Source organism: Sinocyclocheilus grahami, unplaced genomic scaffold, assembly GCF_001515645.1.
Source record: "Sinocyclocheilus grahami isolate Dianchi unplaced genomic scaffold, SAMN03320097.WGS_v1.1 scaffold19.1, whole genome shotgun sequence".
Classification (NCBI taxonomy): domain Eukaryota; kingdom Metazoa; phylum Chordata; class Actinopteri; order Cypriniformes; family Cyprinidae; genus Sinocyclocheilus; species Sinocyclocheilus grahami.
This window is the reverse complement of record NW_015505198.1, coordinates 487,106-505,610: the sequence shown is the minus strand read 5'-3', so window position 1 is coordinate 505,610 and position 18,505 is coordinate 487,106. Positions and strand designations below refer to the sequence as shown.

Genomic DNA, 18,505 nt, shown 5'->3' with positions numbered 1-18,505 from the left:
GAAAGAAATTTGCTTTATTCAGCAAGGACACTAACATTAATCAGAAGTGACATTACAAGCATTTATGTTAAAATATTTCAAATAAACCACCTAGTCAATAAAGAAGTCTGAAAAAAATATGAAGCTGCACAACTGTTTTCAGCTTTGATAAAAGTAAGAAATGTTTCTTGAGCAGCAAATCAGCATATTAGAATGATTTCTGAAGATCATGTGACACTGAAGACTGGAGGAATGATGCTGAAAATTCAGCTTTGCATCACAGGAATAAATTACATTTTAAAATATATTAAAATAGAAAAGTTATTTTAATTTGTAATAATATCTCACAACATTAAATGAAGCCTTGGTGAGCATAAGTCTCAAAAACATATAAAATCTTACCAACCCCTTTTTGAGCGGTAGTGTACATGTGGCTCAAGTTTGGAAACAAGGCTAAATTTGAACAATATGGAATGTATTTTCATTTTTACGTATTACGTTATGTGCTTATATACTACATGTGCTTTTGCTCTTTGCACAAAAGCATAAAAATAAATGTATCCACACATGCTTACCTGCTTTTTGCTTTAATAAGCAAATCCTGCTAAATAGCTGAATCATATGTAATTTGTGTTACAATCAAGTAAACACAGTATATAATCAGACATTTGAAGACAAAACTGAGGCATTTTAAGGCAAAAAAAAAAAAAAAAAAGTAAACAAAGTACAAACTTGTCTGCAAAGTTTAAATTTTTTTATTTTTGTACTAAGCATATTTTATTCTGTACTTTTTTAAATTATATTTAAAGCTGTTCTACAATGCTTTCAGTTCAATGCTATAGTTTTTTGTAAATATGAATGTTTAAATGTTCATTAAAGCTATATAAATAAAAATGCCATATGTATGATTTCTGATATATCAACTCAGTTAACATGGATGACTTTGGCCGTCACATCTCACCCTTTTTCTGTTTTTAGCGAGTCATGAGCATTAAGTCGCTGTGCCAAGTTTAAACACCCCTCCATCAAGCTGTTTTTAAACAATGCATCCGATATATAAGAAACACATCTGATCAGGGTACACACACACACACACACAGTCTGCAAACGCATTTTGTAGAAACAGTTTTATTAAACATACAGACACAATCAGTGTGAACGCAGGACATGTTCCCATCAAACAAACAAGAACCCACGTACAGCATGTTTAAGAGAATTGGACTCTGGTTCTGCTGCTCACGTGAGCATTTATTCTGGACTTTATTCGACGAATCAGCATTAGACAATCCTAGACAGATCTAAGACCACGCGGCTGGTCAAATACAAACACGTCCAATGGAGAAGAAACTGGTCCTAGATCAACATTCTGGGGTGAAACTTCACCATGAGGCACAATCCACACAGTCTGCAAACGCATTTTGTAGAAAGAGTTTTATTAAACATACAGACACAATCAGTGTGAACGCAGGACATGTTCCCATCAAACAAACAAGAACCCACGTACAGCATGTTTAAGAGAATTGGACTCTGGTTCTGCTGCTCACGTGAGCATTTATTCTGGACTTTATTCGACGAATCAGCATTAGACAATCCTAGACAGATCTAAGACCACGCGGCTGGTCAAATACAAACACGTCCAATGGAGAAGAAACTGGTCCTAGATCAACATTCTGGGGTGAAACTTCACCATGAGGCACAATCCCACACACGTAACGTAATAAACCAACCTAAACCAGAGCCACGCGGGACACACGCACTCGCTCACTCACTCACTCAAGGGCAAACAAAGCCTCACGAACATAATAAAATGACGAGTGTATACAAGCGAACGCAGACAGACACGCCAAATGAATAAAGAGCTAAAATCCCAACAGTCCGCTTTTGATCGAAGACTTTGATCTGAAGTTGTGAATGTGATTTCGTACGAGCCAGTTTGAAACGCAAAAAGATCTGTGGATACTGAATCAGTGACTGCGTTCTAAAGGGAACGGAGAGCAAATGAAATTAAAAGGGAAGAGGAGTGTGGAAGAGTGTAATGTTTTGTGGTGGAGGGGAAGGGGTCGGGGTCCATGGCACAAACGTCATGTTTTTAAGTCCTTTTAGTCCCGATGAGAGGATAGCATGAGTATTCACATATTCCCTCTCTCCATTCGTCCATCCCTCCGTCTCGCTTACGACGGGGAGAATTTTTTGGCCTGTGCACGAACTCTCTTCTCGTACTCCACTCTATTCTGACTGTAAACGCAAACAGACAGAGCGATCAATACAAGAAATATCTCACATTCAGTGTCATGAAAGTAGTGAGCTGCCTACCTAGGGAACATTATAAGGTGTCATAGGTGTGCTTTCAAAGTGAAGGATGTTCCAAACACTAGGCTGCAAAATAATGCTTCCTTACAAATCTAAGACAGATCTGCACTCATCCTTTGTGTATTAGGCAAATCCCAGAATGCACTGCAATGGTATGCGTGTTAATACTCAAGTATTAATAAAAAAATAGTTCTATTAATAAAAAGATGCAAGTTCATTTCCTCCACATTTAAAAAAAATATGCTTTAGTAAATCAATTACGTCATAGATCTAAATTTTGAGATAAAAGTATATCATCATTTTGTCTTTTTATATAATAATTATTACTTAGTATCCCATCTCCCAAAGTCAATAATTGAAAGTCCTAATTATGACATTAAAATCGACAGTCGATTATGAGTCATAATTATGAGATAAAAAGAAAAAAAGGCCAAAATTATTAGATACTAATCCACAATTATGACATCAAGTCATAATTTAGATTAAAAACTCAAAATTATGATTCAAGTAAAAATTTAGTTGATTATGATAAAGATTCATAATTCAGATAAAACTCAATTATATAAAAAGACAATTATGATGACATACTAATCTATGAGTCACAATTAAGATAAAAACTCAGATAAAAACAATTATAAGTCAAAATTGAGAGTCAATTTTAAATGTTGATATGTATGTATGATATGTATGATAAAGGTTCATAATTGAGATAAAACAATGTTATATAAAAAGACCAAATTTTGACATACTAATCCATAATTTTGAGATAAAGTCAAAAGTAATAGTCAAAATTACAATATAAAAAGTAAAGATTATGATTAAAAAGTCAAATGTGGTCGGCGCCGATGGCCTCGTGGGCAGCGCCTTTGCACTTCGGGCGTCCCGAGTTCGAGTCCCGGCTCGTGGACCTTTCCCGATCCCACCCCCCTCTCTCTCTCACCAACTTCACTTCCTGTCGACCTGCTGTCCTATCTAAATAAAAGGCATAAAACGCAAAAAATAAATCTTAAAAAAAAAAATAAAAAAAGTCAAATGTGACAGTTGTAATTAAGACATAAAAAGTCTAAATTAAATTAAATAGCATAATTATGACAAGGTAATTATAAACAAAAGAGGGAAAAAAAAACCTTAATGACCTTTTATCAAATTTGACTGTTGCATAATTTTGACTTTTTAATCTCAAGATGACTGCTAAATTCTACGTTCGACACAAAGTAGACAAAAAAGCAGAAATTATGATATTTAACTAATATAATATTTTTCATATTAACTCAAGTGGTGGAAATGGGGTTTAATATTCTATTTTTTTGTTATGGAATCCCAACATTTTTATGTGCATCCTTGTGCTTACCATATTGTTACCTTAGCAACATGCTAACCTGCACTTTCTTGTGTGTGTTTCTCATACGGCTGACATTATGAGTGCTATTTCTTTGAGAAGCATTTCAAATTGACCACTTGTGAGGTTCTATTTTATCTTAAAGTAGAACCTCACAAGTGGTCAATTGGAAATCTCAAATTTGGAACTACGCAACACTTATGTTCTATAACTCTTAGCTTGAGCTTATCATACCAGTATATAGTGTACGCCTCTGCCTGAGCCGGATCCTGTATGTTCGGTTCATTTAGCAGCTCCTGAATCCCCAACAGGATCTGAAGGAAGAAAAACAGCAAGATCAGCTTTTATAAAAGAGCACTGTAGAACACAAAGCACTAGAATAGAACCGACTAGACTTTCAATGGACCTGTTTAATGGTAATGGCAGGTCTCCAGTCTTTATCCTCTTCTAGGATGGAAAGACACACTGTTCCTGAAGGATACACATTCGGATGGAACAGTGGAGGCTCAAATTTACCTTCGGAAGAGAAGCAAGCATTCGTGAGGTGTGATCCAGGCAGCAAGGACTGGATATGTTTGTGCAAAACTCACATTTTGGGGGTGATGAGGGGTAGTCATCTTTAAACAGCATCCTTAACTTAAACAGACCTCCTTCCCATGGAGTCTAGAGAGAGATGGAGAGAGATCTCACATGATGCTACAGCGGATTAATCGAATTAAAGCTAAAAGGAACCGTCTTACCCCCTTCTTTCCTGGAATAGCACATTCCCAGTTCATAAGATTCATGGTACCATCAGGGTTTTTCGTCGGCACAGCAACAAAGCCCTGGGGACATTTGGCCGAGACAAAAGCACTAAGTGAGCACCAGAGGATACAATGCTCATGTGTTACAGGGTTCATAATAAAACAAAGGTATATTTTGTAGAATATATCCAGAAGTGAACAGATGTGCATGGGATTACACTGATTGTTGTGTGGACTGCAAGTCAATTTAATAAAAGAATATAAGGGTTACTCACGAATGGATGGTCTTTCCGCCATGCTTTGCGCTCTTGCGCAAGTCGACTCAGAGCAATGCCAGACATGACCACTGAACCTATGGAGAAATGCACATTTATCGGAGTATATGCTAAATAAATAAACGAGAAAGCAAGTGCAATATACTTAGAAACTAGAATATTTGTAGTTCTTATAAAAGATTTATATTATGGAATATTTGTAGATCATTTATGGAATATTTAATATTTAGAATATGTATAGTACCCATCATATAAACCTGCCTGTGACGGATGCACTTGAGAAAAGTTCTAAGGATTTTTAAACTAATTGTGTTTTGTTTTTTTTTGCATGCCAAAGCAATTTTTAGCAGCCAGGCAAAATTAATATTCAAAGATTTTTTTTTATCAGTAATAAAACTTCACACACATTTTGGTGAATATAAAATCACGTAAACTACATCGTTATAGCTCATCATGAGTTAATAAATGAATCATTCTAATATGGTAGCTTCAGGGTAAACTTTTTTGTAGGCTGTTCATTTTTGACTGAGAACACAACAGGAGTAACTAATTATGGATTAGTATTCCCAAAAAAGAAAAAGTAAATAAAGTAAGTAAAATAACAATAGAGATGTTGTGAGAAAAGCCAGGCTGTTTTAGTCCAATGCAATAACAACAACTAGCATTTCTGGGAAAAAAATAAAGTTAACTTGATTTATATACTTTATTTGGTTTATCACAATCAAGAATTCTTTTTTTTTTAAATTAATACTCAATAGCATAAGAACATTGTCAAGGAATTACATACAAATACATATAATAAAACAAAGAGATAGAAAACAAAAATATTATACAAAAAAAAAAACAATGAAAAACCAAAGATGACAAGACAAGGAGACACAAGAATGCATGCCTTACCACTATTGAAAACAATAACATACAAACATTCATATACAGGGAAAGCTTTTAAATACATGTCTTTTCTTTAAACATTTCTTCCTAATATTTGATCAATCTTTGGGATCTTTTGTTATTTATATAACTAAGAGATTTAAGAAGTGATATTAATTCAGTTTTAAAATGGGGATAGGATGGAATATTATTTGCAAACTTTTGTTCATGAATAAAGAATTTGCCATATAAAATAAAGAAGTTAACAATATACTCTAGGGGTCTATTTTTATCATCAATATAATAAAAAAGTATGTCTTTTAGACTGAAAGAACAAGTAGCATTGGCAGAATCGAATATATAGGAGCCAAGGTCAGACCAAAATTGCTTGGATATTGGGCAATCATAAAACTAATGTGCAAATGTCTCTTCTGAATGCCATAATCAAGATTTCTTAAATGTTATGAAATCCACAGTATGACATAATAATGCAGATTTGAAGTCACACTATGCACTTAAGCACATTTTCATTACACCACAATCAAAACTGAGGATGTTAACTTCCCATTACGACGATATAATAAAGGTTGTTAACTACAGATTATATTGTATGATAGATTATGTCATAATATTAAGTTTGCAAGCTTGATTATGGAGCCACATCTCAGTCCTCATAATGGCATCATAATAGAAGTTCGTCCTACACTATGACATAATGGAATTTTAACTCCACGTTATGACTCCATAATCAAGGAAGGTTGTGACTTAATATTAGGACTTCATAAAATGTCAATAAACATGGAGTCGAGCGCTGGAACGCTGTTCATGAGCGCGCGGGACAAAGAAACTCGCGAGCTGGCGTTCACACAGCAACCATGCCAAACAAAACCGACGCGAGCGTCTACCGGCCAGCAAAAACACAATAATACATCGACCGTGCCGACAGAACCGCCTTACCTTGTGAATCCCAGTGTTATTCGACTTCTGGGCCCGCGTATTCGAATCGTGTTTGACTCGGAACCAAAGCTGTGAAGTTTCCCTCGCGAAAACACACTCGGTTCTGAAGCAGTCTAATCAGGACCCGCGGCACGACGCGCAGATCGCCTGCAGGACAATTCTGTGTCGGTCGAGATAACGCGAATGCTGTCCGTTCAACAGATAGAATTGTTTAAATATTTTAGCGTTGACAAACAGGCGCCATGTGTTTAGGAAAATTAGACGGTGTATTTTTACCCCGGTGGAAACAATTTAGAGCAGGCATTCCATTAGACGGCTAACATTTAAAGGTACAGTACCAGAATAAAAAAAATTAATCCATTCATCTATCTATCTATCTATCTATCTATCTATCTATCTATCTATCTATCTATCTATCTATCTATCAGGGCAAATTTATAAATTAATAAATAAAATGCCGAATATATTATATCTATCTATCTATCTATCTATCTATCAGGGCAAATTTATAAATTAATAAATAAAATGCCGAATATATTATATTAACTCTATACAGTTTCAAAGAAATCGGAAGGTTTACTAACCATAAATATATATATATATATATAAAAAATAAAAAAAACTTAATAACGTAGTTGTTTTGTCCTGGATGTTCAAAAAGCCACATGAATAAAATGGAGAATATAATTAGAGTCCTTGAGCTTTCAAAGAGAGTCAAATGAAGTTTTCTGCTAATATTAAAGGGATAGTTCACCCAAAAATAAAAACTCTAAGTTGTTCCAGATGTGTATGAATTTTCTGTAGAAATATCTTTGTACCGCTCGGAGACAGGTGCAGGTTTGTGCTTTGATTGCTTTCTTCATAGAGTTTGCTGAAGTGAACATACAGTGTAAATCATAACTGAGGCCTAATTTTCATGGTTTCGTTTATACAGCTTTCCAGTTATAAAAATATACCTTAGTTCCTATTGACTTCTATGTTATTATTTTTTCCCATACTATGGAATCAATAGGGACCAGCAACTGTTTGGTTACAACATTTGTATGTATTTATTGACTTTTGTAAACTGATTTTTTTATCACCACACGGTGGAGCTGTGAATGTAGAATTGGGTGAGCTTGATTAATTCTAGAATATTTTAAATGAAATGAGAGAAAACGCCTAATGTCTGTAAATAAATTGGCCTCATGAATTTCCAATCAGTGTTATTTCAGTATTATTTATATGCTATTATACTATTTGTTAATATTTTGAATTAGCTTTTATTTTTAGTTAATTTCAGTTTTAATCATTTTGCTAAATACTTGTCCTTTTTATTAGTTGTTAATATTTCTATTTAGCTTTATTTTTATTTCCGTTTTAGTTTGAGTAATTTTAGTGCTTCAGCTTATGTTCAGTTAGTTGCTAAAGCAACATTATTGCTAATTCAAATTTGAAAGTTTATTTTATTACAATTAAAAAGTATTTTTAATATATAGCTTTATTTTTCTTTTCTTTTTCAAAATGGCAGTAAAAAGCACACAGACATGTGACTATTTGTTGAAATTGCTTATATATTTTAAAAGTGTGTGGATGTGTGCCGCTACATTCAACTACTTAGATTTTACAGTGACGGGATTTTGCAGAACAGGTTTACATGTTAGCATTTTCAAAAGTTATACAAATGCATACGCTGCTACCTTATAGGATATATAGTAAATACCAAAATGTGCAAGATCAGGACAGGATTCACCAGAAACGCTCCTTTCCTTTAAGTATTCAGTAATAATATACACTAACACATGCAGCAGTTCACCGATACCTCTGAAATATTGGCTGGATAATAATAATAATAGCAGTAGTGCAAAAGTGAGAATTTTCACATTAAAAGGAGTAAAAAATCATTCAAAAGTTTGGGCTCAGTAAGATTTTTTTTTTTTCAAGAAAATATTTGTATTCAGCAAGGACACATTAAATTGATCAAAAGCAACAGTAAAGACATTTCTAATGTTATAAAATATTCCTATCTCAATTAAATGCTGTTTTAAACTTTCTATTTATCAAACTGAGCAAATCAGCATATTAGAATGGTTTCTGAAGGATCATGCGAGTTAATTGTAATACAATTTCACCATATTACTGCTTTTACTGCATTTTTGATCAAATGAATGCAGAGACTTACACAAAAATATTTAAAAATCTTACCAACCCCAGACTTTTGCATGGTAGTGTAGCTAAAATCTCAACACCAAGAAATATTTCTCAGCACTAAAATCTTGCATTTAAATGTGTGCTCAAACATGGCGCTATTGCCAATTTTTTTTTACTGATTTTCAAAATCACTTTTGTTGCATATATAAATCATAAATCATTTGGACAGTAGGGTGCAAAAGTCTGAGACCACAAAAAAGGGATTTTTTTAAAAACCTTTACAAAAAGAGTTCAAATATGTTTTTCTTTTGAAGCAGTGTTAAATAAAGACCGTACTATATCTGTGTCTAATCAAATGACCTTGATCATGTGACTCTTTGTACAGATGTTCAGATTTTCCTGCTTCCATTGAAGCTCAAGACGCTCTTTGAAACATTGCAAATCATGCAGGAGTACATGGCCATCAGGTTTTGTTCATGTTATTGATTAAAGCAAAAGGGAGACAAACCAAAAAGGTGGTCAGTGATTCAGAGTGACCTGTCCATTTCCTTTTGTTCCCTGAGATTGACATTGGTCCAGCTCTCCAGATCCTGTCTCTGAATCCATGAAGATCAAAACAAACAAGCACCATACAGACTGGATTGCAGTGGACATGCTCTTCACGTGCGTCAGGTGTCCAGTGAACAAGCTCATGGAATGTTCTAGAAAGAGCTGATATGTCTCAAAACGCGGGAGCTCTAGATGATCATATTCTAGAACCACGTTCCTGTAGAATCTGAGGGAAAACAGCAGAGGATTTACATAATACCACAAAATATTACTAATCTGCACTAATCTACTGTCACCAATACCCTAAAACACAGCAGCCATATTTTGAATAACATACTATGCATACTACTGCTGAAGAATTCTAGTATGTACACTACAGACTTTTAAATGGGTCTTCTGCTCGCCAAAGCTGCATTTATTTGATCAAAAATACACTCAATTCAGTAATATTGTGAAATAGTATTACAATTTAAAATGACTGTTTTCTATTTGAATATGTTGTGAAATGTAATTTATTTCTGTGATGCAAAGCTGAATTTTCAGCATCATTCCTCCAGTCTTCAGTGTCACATGATCCTTCAGAAATCATTCTAATATGCTGATTTGCTGCTCAAGAAACATTTCTGATTATTGTCAATGTTGAAAACAGTTGTGCTGCTTCATATTTTTATGGAAACTGTGATACACTTTTTAAAAAATATTCTTTGATAAATGGAAACTTCAAAAGAACAGAATTTATTGGAAATAGAAAAAAATAGTAACATTATGAATGTATTTTACTGTCACTTTTGATCAATTTAACATGACTTTGCTAAATAAAAGTATTAATTTCTTTAGCAAACATTTTACTGACGCCCAGAATTTTGAACGGTAGTATGTAGTATGCTAGTACACACACATGCCGCTTACCTTGGCTTTCTCACTGGGTTGAGTGTAGCTGCTGTATGATTGGTTGTGCAGTTCCTTAGAAACAACACACAAGAACTCTGCCTGATCTTCATTACCATAGTTATAGGAGGATCCGATATTGACCAACTACACAAAACATGAATGAGAGAGAAAATGGAGAGAAACAGATAGAGTTTAACAACTGTTCTCAGTGAGTGACTATAGATGGTTAAAGGAATAGTTCACCCAAAAATGAAAATTTACTGAATGCTTACTTACCCTCAATCCATCCAAGACGTAGATGAGTTTGTTTCCTCATCAGAACAGATTTGGAGAAATTTGTCATTTCACACAACAATGGATGCTCTGCAGTGAATGGGTGCCGTCAGAATGAGAGTCCAGCCAGCTGATAAAAACATCACAATCATCCACAAGTAATCCACATGACTCCAGTCTACCAGTCTTGTGAAACGAAAAGCTGCATGTTTGTCTGAAACTAATCTATCATTACGTTTAGACAGTTGCTTCTAACTAAAATATGAATCTTCTATACATTTATTGTATTGCTTTCTCCGGTGAAAAGGTAATCTCGTCTGAATCAGGAGAGAAATATGCAAGCACCATTTACAAGGGAAAACAGTCCAAAACAGTCTAAACAATATGTGGGTGGATTTTGATGTGAGAGAATAACAGGGGATGGCCTTTTTCACTGGAGGAAGCTTATGGACTCCTTTATTTAGCCAGAAAAAGTTCAAGTCAAAGTTCAAAGTTCAAAGTGTCTTGAATTTGTTTCTTACAGACATGCAGCTTTCTGCTTCACAATAATTGATGGACTGTAGTGGAGTGGATTATTGTGATGTTTTTATCAGCTGTTTGGACTCTCATTCTGACGGCACCCATTCACTGCAGAGCATCCATTAGTGAGCAAGTGATGAAATGCTACATTTCTCCAAATCTGTTCTGATGAATAAACAAACTCATTTACTTCTTGGATGACCAGTGTACATGTTTAGTACATTTTCATTTTGGGGTGAACTATTCCTTTAAAGCGACAGTCCACCTTAAAATGCTAATGATTGTGCATCACTGGAAACATTTCCCCTGCCTTAACTCAGGTTTGACTTCAGTGACAACTGGTCATGGAAACATGACATTTGGCATATTTTTAATATTAACAAGAATGTGATTGTAGAGCTATTTGTGATTCTAATTTAATTGCGATTTCACACTTTTTTCTACTTTTTTTCCTCATTTTGGAGCTTGACTGTATTGGTTGCCATTCACTTTCATTGCACAGGAACCATGTGAAAATTGTGCAAAATATCTTAACAATGAAGTACATAAAGGGTTTTGAAATGGTAATTTTAGGTGAACAATCCCTTTAAAAACAATACAACAGGGTGCACATAAAAAAACATGCTCGGGAATGCAATTGAATGCAAAGACTCTGCCCTTGTTAAAAACATGTGAACACAATTATAAACATGCAGAACATGTGTGAATCACCAACATCCACGCAGGCGACAGCATTCACTGTGACCATTGCAATGAAAATCAGCATGCAGTGGTTAGTGGGAGGACGGGGGATCGTTGGGACACACCTCTCCACTGTGGGCGGGGTGAGTTTGGCTTGACTCCTCCCCCTTCACCTCTCGAGACACAATCAGGAAAAACTCTGACTTCTGGGCCCGCCCATAACCTACACTGACAAGCTGCAACAACCAATCAGAGCGTAAGGCAGGGCCTGCATCACACACCGCAGGTCAGCTGAATCGGCGGGAGCGATTCTGATTGTTGTGGAGCTGGAATGATCAGATGAACTAAAGCCGGGTTCGATTTACCTGCTCAAACTTCCATCCGTCTGACATGGTCGAGACCATCTGAGTAAGTTCTTCCTCTTGACACTGTAACACTCTGTAAACATGCTTGACCGGCGACTGAAAACAGAGACAAGGATGGTGAAATATGTAAAGCATCTGTCACGCTACATGTAAATAAAGAACATTTAATTTAATTTATTGTATATGTGTGCCTGAAGGCACATGTGGATTTGCATTCTGCCTGTTTATGCCTGAATGAAACTTTATTTCCATAGTTGTAGCTCATCACATTAACTATAGATAAGTTTAACGGACTTTTGACAACCACAAAGTGTCAATCATTTTCATCTTCATTTTGAACAATATATCTAGATTAGATAGACAGACAGATAGATAGATAGATAGATAGATAGATAGATAGATAGATAGATAGATAGATAGATAGATAGATAGATGGATGAATGACAGACAGATATATATAGATAGATAGATAGACAGATAGACAGATAGATAGACAGACAAACAGACAGACAGACAGATAGACAGAGACAGACAGATATAGATAGATAGATAGATAGATAGATAGATAGATAGATAGATAGATAGATAGATAGATAGATAGATAGATAGATAGATAGATAGATAGATAGATAGATAGATAGATAGATAGATAGATAGATAGATAGATAGATAGATAGATAGATAGATAGATAGATAGATAGACAGATAGATAGACAGACAAACAGACAGACAGACAGATAGACAGACAGATAGATAGATAGACAGACAGATAGATGGATAGACGGAAAGACAGACAGACAGATAGATGATAGACAGACAGACAGACAGACAGATAGACAGAGACAGACAGATATAGATAGATAGATAGATAGACACAGACAGACAGATATAGATAGATAGATAGACACAGACAGACAGATAGATGGATAGACGGAAAGACAGACAGTTAGATGATAGACAGACAGACAGAGACAGACAGACAGACAGACAAAGATAGATAGATTGATAGATAGACAGACAGACAGACAGATAGACAGAGAAAGATAGATAGATTGAGAGACAGACAGACAGATAGATGGATAGACGGAAAGACAGACAGAGCATCATATGACCCCCTTAAATATTATCCAAGACCTTTGTATATTGAATATTTTGAGTTAAATGTAATTTTATGTGTAATGTAGTTTATGATTCACCTGGGTTTTAATCATTAACTAAAACTATTAAAAACATTTTTGTTCACTGAAATAAAATAAAATATAAATATCAGATGGAGAAAATGTTAGATAAAAATGTAGAAATGTTGGCAATGACCTGAAATAAGTTTAGGTTGAAGCACTAAAATTGATAAATGGAAATAAATACTAAAACTGAACTTAAAAAAGTACAAATAAATTAAACATAAATAGCAACATTCCTACAAAAAAATTAATGTCAAAAGCACTTAATAAAATCACTGAAAACTAGACTAAAATAAGTATAAAAATGATACTAAAAATAACACAGTGAATCGCCTACAGTAGCATATCTCAGTTTAAAGTCTGTTTTGACAAAAGGATCTAAAAATAAATCTTAAAGGATTTCAGTGTAAGTGTAAGTGTCAGAGTGAATTGTGTATTCCTGCTTCCTTACGTGTGTGGTCTTGGCTTCTCTTTCACTGATCTTTTCTTTGATGAGTTTTATTAATGATGTGATGTTGTAAAACTCGGCCTCTTCAAGAGCTCCTGAGACACACACACACGCACACACACACACACACACGCAAACAGAATGAAAGCTACACAGCAGCAATCACAGTCTGTCGTGTCAGTTTGACTGTGGATGTGTGCCGTACCCTCCTCCGTCAGGTTCTTGTCGAGGACCAGCTTCCCATGTCTCAGGTAATTCAGCACAGGCCCGAAATACATGGGATCCCTATCAATCAAATACGCCCCGGACTCATCCTACAGTAGAAATCAACAGACAGAGAAAGAAAACGTTTTATATATACATATGGGCCATTCTACAGACTTGGTCCAAACTGCTGTCCCACAATCAAAAAACATTCATAAAGCATTTAAATATTCAAATATATATATATATATATATATATATGATATTTTCTTTGTACATTATGAAAATTTGTGTAAAAAACTGTTCCGCATTTTTCAGGTCACTACCAAAACAGTGTATGTTTTAGACCATTGGCCGAAACTGATTTTTACTACACCGCTACAATTATGATCTGGAAATATATATTCCTGTGTCCCCCTCTCTCATAGCTACAATGTGTCAATAGATAGGTCTCTTCATTTTGAGGTAAACTGTTTTCAAAAGTCTGAAAATCTATGTGTAACTTTAAGGAACGTCACTACCGAACTTTTTTCTGCAATTAAGCACACCTTTTGGGAGTTATTCCCTAACATTTAGATTTTATAATTGTACAACTGTTCAGAACTGTGCTAGCTAACCATGTGCTGATTAGCATCTTTGAGCTAGGTTCAGTCACTACTGAAATAATTGGTAGAGTTTCGGTAGGTTTTTTTTTGTAGTATACAAGCGGCAACCTCCCGCTCTCTCGTGAAGCCAACACGGAAGTGACTTAAACTGTAATTCATCGACTGGCCACTAGAGGCTGGCTGCAAAAGGGAGTCAATTCCATAGACTCCCCGTGTTAAAATGCCCAACTTTACAGCAGAAAAAAACATGTTTACAGCTTGGTTCAAAAAATGATTTTGGTTTATATAGCTAATTTTGCCCGTCATGGCAACTGTGAGGGGGGTGAATTTTTTTATAACTCATCCGTTTAAATTATATTAAGCCTTAAAGTTCTGCATAATTAAGGGCGTGGCCACTTGAGTGACAGGTGGATTGCCGCTGCTGTCACCGGCGGCGAGCTAGGTGGGCGTGATTTCAGCAAACAGCTCCCGCCTCTTTGCCCATTTTCAATTATCCGGGAGTGACTCGCGGTGACGCGCTGCCAAGATGGCGACGGCCGGCTCCGCCCACTTTGAGCTTCAAAAACACTCTTCAGAAACCTACGGGTGACGTCACGGTCACCACGTCCATGTTTTTATACAGTCTGTGGTATTATCCCATTAAATTGGCACTACTGAAACAGTCACAATTGAAACGTCATCATTGTTTCGGTAGTGACAAAAGGGAACACATAATCCTCATATTTGGGGGAAATAAAATTTTAGTACAGTTATGCAATTTTTTTGTATTTTATTATGTTTTAGTAGTGTTTTAGTATGTGAGTTAAAATTCTGTAATGTGATCAAAGCATTACTGTCACTACCGAAATTGTGCAGTCACTACCGAAACATGGGATGTTTTGTCAAAACTGAATTATTAGCTAAGATGTTATGATAGTTTTTGGTTCAATGTATATTCAGACTAATGAATCCTTAACTTTGAAATCGGTATGATCAACTTTTTACCTTTTACAAAGAAAAATGAAATTTAAAATACAACAAATCTCATAAATTACATTTGAAATATTGTTAAAAATGTAATTTTTATTGATTTACCTCTGGAAATTTTTTTATAAAATAGCAAAAATTATATATTTACAATGTAGATGCAAGCAAAATCTTAATAGGTCAATATAACCCTTCTAATGAAATTATTATTACTGTGTTTCGGTAGTGACAAATTTGAGGACAAATATTCCAAAACATTCTGAAAATACAATATGAGAATTAACTGCACAATTAGAAATGTGTACCTTGGATATCATACAATTTGCAGACATACAATTTTTGGGGAGGAAAAATACTTTTTTTCCCCCAATTTTGTAGAATGGCCCATATAAGTGAAAATCAAGTTCTCGCTATTATTCCAAAAACAGCGTGTTTTTATTTCAGTATAGCGTGCGAGTGAAGAGAAGCATTAGAGGAAAGTGAGTTTAAACATTAATGCGTTGTGCGCGTGTAAGTGCACTTGTGGGACTCGGCATCTGTCTGTAATGGCACGCAGGCCACAGTCATAAAAAATAAACGCACAGCCTTCAACCAGGACGATTCAAACCAAACCTGGAACAGCGTGTGAGTCTGAAATCACCCTTTTATCAAAACTGGGGCACAAACGGCGTGGAGTGATTTCCCAGAGCCTTAGAGACTCCTGCTCTTTACAGGGTTAAAGCCCCTAGAGAGCAGGATTATTCTGGATTAGGGTTATTTTGAGATTACCGCCTGAGATTTGAGAGATGAGAGGAGGAGAGACAGCCGGAGCTGCGCGAGCCCGAAACAATGTGACATGCGCTGTGCAAATGACAGAATGATTTTTATTTTTGTTACAGTAAAGTGATATCACAAATGTGCACTTTAACTAATCATTATATGACATGGTTTAAAGAGGAAGTGTGTAAGGTGTGTCGCCTTCTAAATCCAAACAATATAACACAAAAATAATTACTGTTTCAAACAAGTTTCCCAAACATCTGGCATTGGTTGAACTAACATGTGGCCCCGCCCCCAAGCCAACGCCATTGGTGGAGACAATAATCTGGTCTGGTCGGTGCATACTTTTACTTTTACAAAAGAATCAAAATACAAATATTAAATTCATAATTATCTCTGGATATTATTATGAGATAATTTCTAAGATAAAGTATTTTAACAAAAAATGATCAATTCTATTATTAGGCAGTAAGATTTCATAAAGTTTAGGAAGTTATTTTATATTACATCATCTTTATTTCTTCTCAGTTTTAATTATTTAAACGTTTTTGATGTATTTGATCAGTTTTCTGATTTAAAGTGTTTTTTAAACCGGTTTATAACATTTGAATAGCACTTAAGCTTTAATGTAAATTCAAATAATAGGCCATATTTAATAATCATGTAGACTACAGACAATTATTTCATTTTTTTATTACAAAATATGTATTTCATCCATTCAACATGTCACAATAATGCTGTTTCCTACTCAGTTTTCAATTTTAAAAATATTTTTAAATAAAATGTTTGATATATTTGATCAGTTTTCCGATTCAAAGCGGTTGGATAAAGAACAAAGAATTTACAACCATAAGTTGTCACTTGATTTTAGACTGAAAAACTGCAATTTTGTGGAGCTGGTGTAGTCAGGCTGATTCATACTGAAGTCTGTCATATTAAATAATACTATTACTTCTACTACTATTTTTTTACCCATTCATTTAGCTGTAACCACATTGTAAAAAACGTTTTTTTTTTTTAATTGAAAATAAAACAGAGAAAATACTATTTCAGTTTTTCTACTTGAAAATTTCACAGTTAATTTAGGGCATTAATTTGTCACTTATTGGGAAATTTACTAGCAATTTCTGAGTGAAAATTGTTTTACACCAGATTTTTCTCAGTGCACATAATGTACATTTATAGGTTATTTAGCAATTTCTTTACAGTGCAGTGTTTTTTTGGCAGCAAAATTCAGATTCAAAACAGATTCTGGGAACAATTTAAGACATCAGAAGCCTTCACTTGAAACCTCTGCCAGTGATCTTTGCCTGATCCGACCCGTGCAGCGTAACCTTTCCACCCTGATCTCTGACACAGCTCAGGTGTCATAAGCGGGATTGTGTCCAGATTACAAGGCAGAACTGGGGCAGATGTGCTGATGACGTCATCGCAAGGCCACCCCAGGATGCCACAGACAAACAAGGTGCCACCATCCACCGCACGTCTTCCCAGCCATGAGCACTCGGAGCAGAACAGAAGAGACCTTGTTCTGGGACTGGGAGAGGGGCAGAGCGGACGTTGTTCGTGTCCATCCGACAGGAAAACAACCATCTGGACAAGCCCCAAGCTACCATAGAAACAACACAAATAACTCTATACAACAATATAAGCGATTATGAACTTATGACGCCAAATACCCATGACCCATTTTAAAGAAACTCCTCAAAATTGAGAAGAAAGAGATCTTTTGTCTTGTGAATAATAATAATAATAAAATAAATGGTCTGTTAGTATTAAAAAAAAAAAACTATTTATGTACAGCTTTCATCTTTGCTTTTGTTTGCATCACAGCTTCTTTACATTGTTTAGAAATGATGATCTGTAGATGCACTTTCCTATTAATGGTCATATATGAATTATAACAGTATCTCACATCGGCTAACAATAGGTTTGTATAAATAAAATTACATATTATTTTCACAATTTACGTTGCCTAAAAAATGTCAGTAGTATTATAATATTATTTGAACTTAAAATGAAACCGGTTTTACAGAGGCTGTATTTGAGTCTCGTTTCACAGACTTCTGCACTCTCTAACCTACTTCCCCAGCCATACTTTATAAATTACTTATACATGAAATAAATAAATAAATGGTCTAACATATTAGGCTATGTTATCCACCACAGCAGAACTAGCGAAATGGTCTCTAAATGAAATAAATCCAGCTGTAGTTACCTTATCAGAATCGAGGTCTGGCTCCGTTTGGCACAGACGGAACAGGAACGATTTGGGATCCCGGCAGAGCGTCTGTCTGGTGGTCAGAAAATACGTGCCACCGACGTTCAAACGGACCCACTTAGAGGATCTGTGGTTAAAGGTCTGTACCGGGGCCGGTGGCCGGCAGACGTGGCCGCTGATCTCGCCGTGAGTCTCGGCCATCCTGCGCTCGGTGCTCCGCTGAAATGCGTAACGGTGACC

General features: G+C 35.3%; 2 protein-coding genes across 3 annotated transcripts; both read right to left on the bottom strand.

The window, feature by feature from the left end:
• Positions 1–1,393: 1,393 nt before the first annotated feature.
• On the bottom strand, positions 1,394–6,709 carry ube2ib (ubiquitin-conjugating enzyme E2Ib). The gene is made up of 7 exons (XM_016237105.1): positions 6,474–6,709; positions 4,647–4,723; positions 4,369–4,452; positions 4,219–4,291; positions 4,035–4,144; positions 3,863–3,942; positions 1,394–2,214 (listed from the first exon to the last, which is right to left on the bottom strand). Exons 2-7 carry the CDS (start codon positions 4,710–4,712, stop codon positions 2,151–2,153), a joined length of 477 nt encoding a protein of 158 aa, XP_016092591.1. The 5' UTR covers positions 4,713–4,723; positions 6,474–6,709; the 3' UTR covers positions 1,394–2,150.
• Positions 6,710–8,852: 2,143 nt separating this feature from the next.
• LOC107554503 (BTB/POZ domain-containing protein KCTD5-like) lies at positions 8,853–18,505 on the bottom strand. Of its 2 annotated transcripts, XM_016237022.1 has the most exons (7): positions 18,263–18,505; positions 13,716–13,824; positions 13,514–13,605; positions 11,882–11,977; positions 11,642–11,752; positions 10,062–10,187; positions 8,853–9,378 (listed from the first exon to the last, which is right to left on the bottom strand). In XM_016237022.1, exons 1-7 carry the CDS (start codon positions 18,464–18,466, stop codon positions 9,349–9,351), a joined length of 768 nt encoding a protein of 255 aa, XP_016092508.1. In that variant the 5' UTR covers positions 18,467–18,505; the 3' UTR covers positions 8,853–9,348. The 2 variants fall into 2 exon arrangements, with proteins under 2 accessions (XP_016092508.1, XP_016092515.1); XM_016237029.1 differs by lacking the exon at positions 11,642–11,752.

Bases quoted from the DNA above. Each gene is read 5' to 3' on its own strand.
- ube2ib (XM_016237105.1), bottom strand. From the start codon at position 4,712: ATGTCTGGCATTGCTCTGAGTCGACTTGCGCAAGAGCGCAAAGCATGG. The intron at 4,453-4,646 runs GTGAGTAACCCT...AAATGTCCCCAG, and splicing joins GGCGGAAAGACCATCCATTC to GGCTTTGTTGCTGTGCCGAC. The intron at 3,943-4,034 runs GTCCATTGAAAG...TTCTTCCTTCAG, and splicing joins CTGCCATTACCATTAAACAG to ATCCTGTTGGGGATTCAGGA.
- LOC107554503 (XM_016237022.1), bottom strand. From the start codon at position 18,466: ATGGCCGAGACTCACGGCGAGATCAGCGGCCACGTCTGCCGGCCACCG. The intron at 13,606-13,715 runs GTACGGCACACA...TGTGTGTCTCAG, and splicing joins CAAGAACCTGACGGAGGAGG to GAGCTCTTGAAGAGGCCGAG. The intron at 10,188-11,641 runs GTGTGTCCCAAC...TGTTTTGTGTAG, and splicing joins ACCCCGCCCACAGTGGAGAG to TTGGTCAATATCGGATCCTC.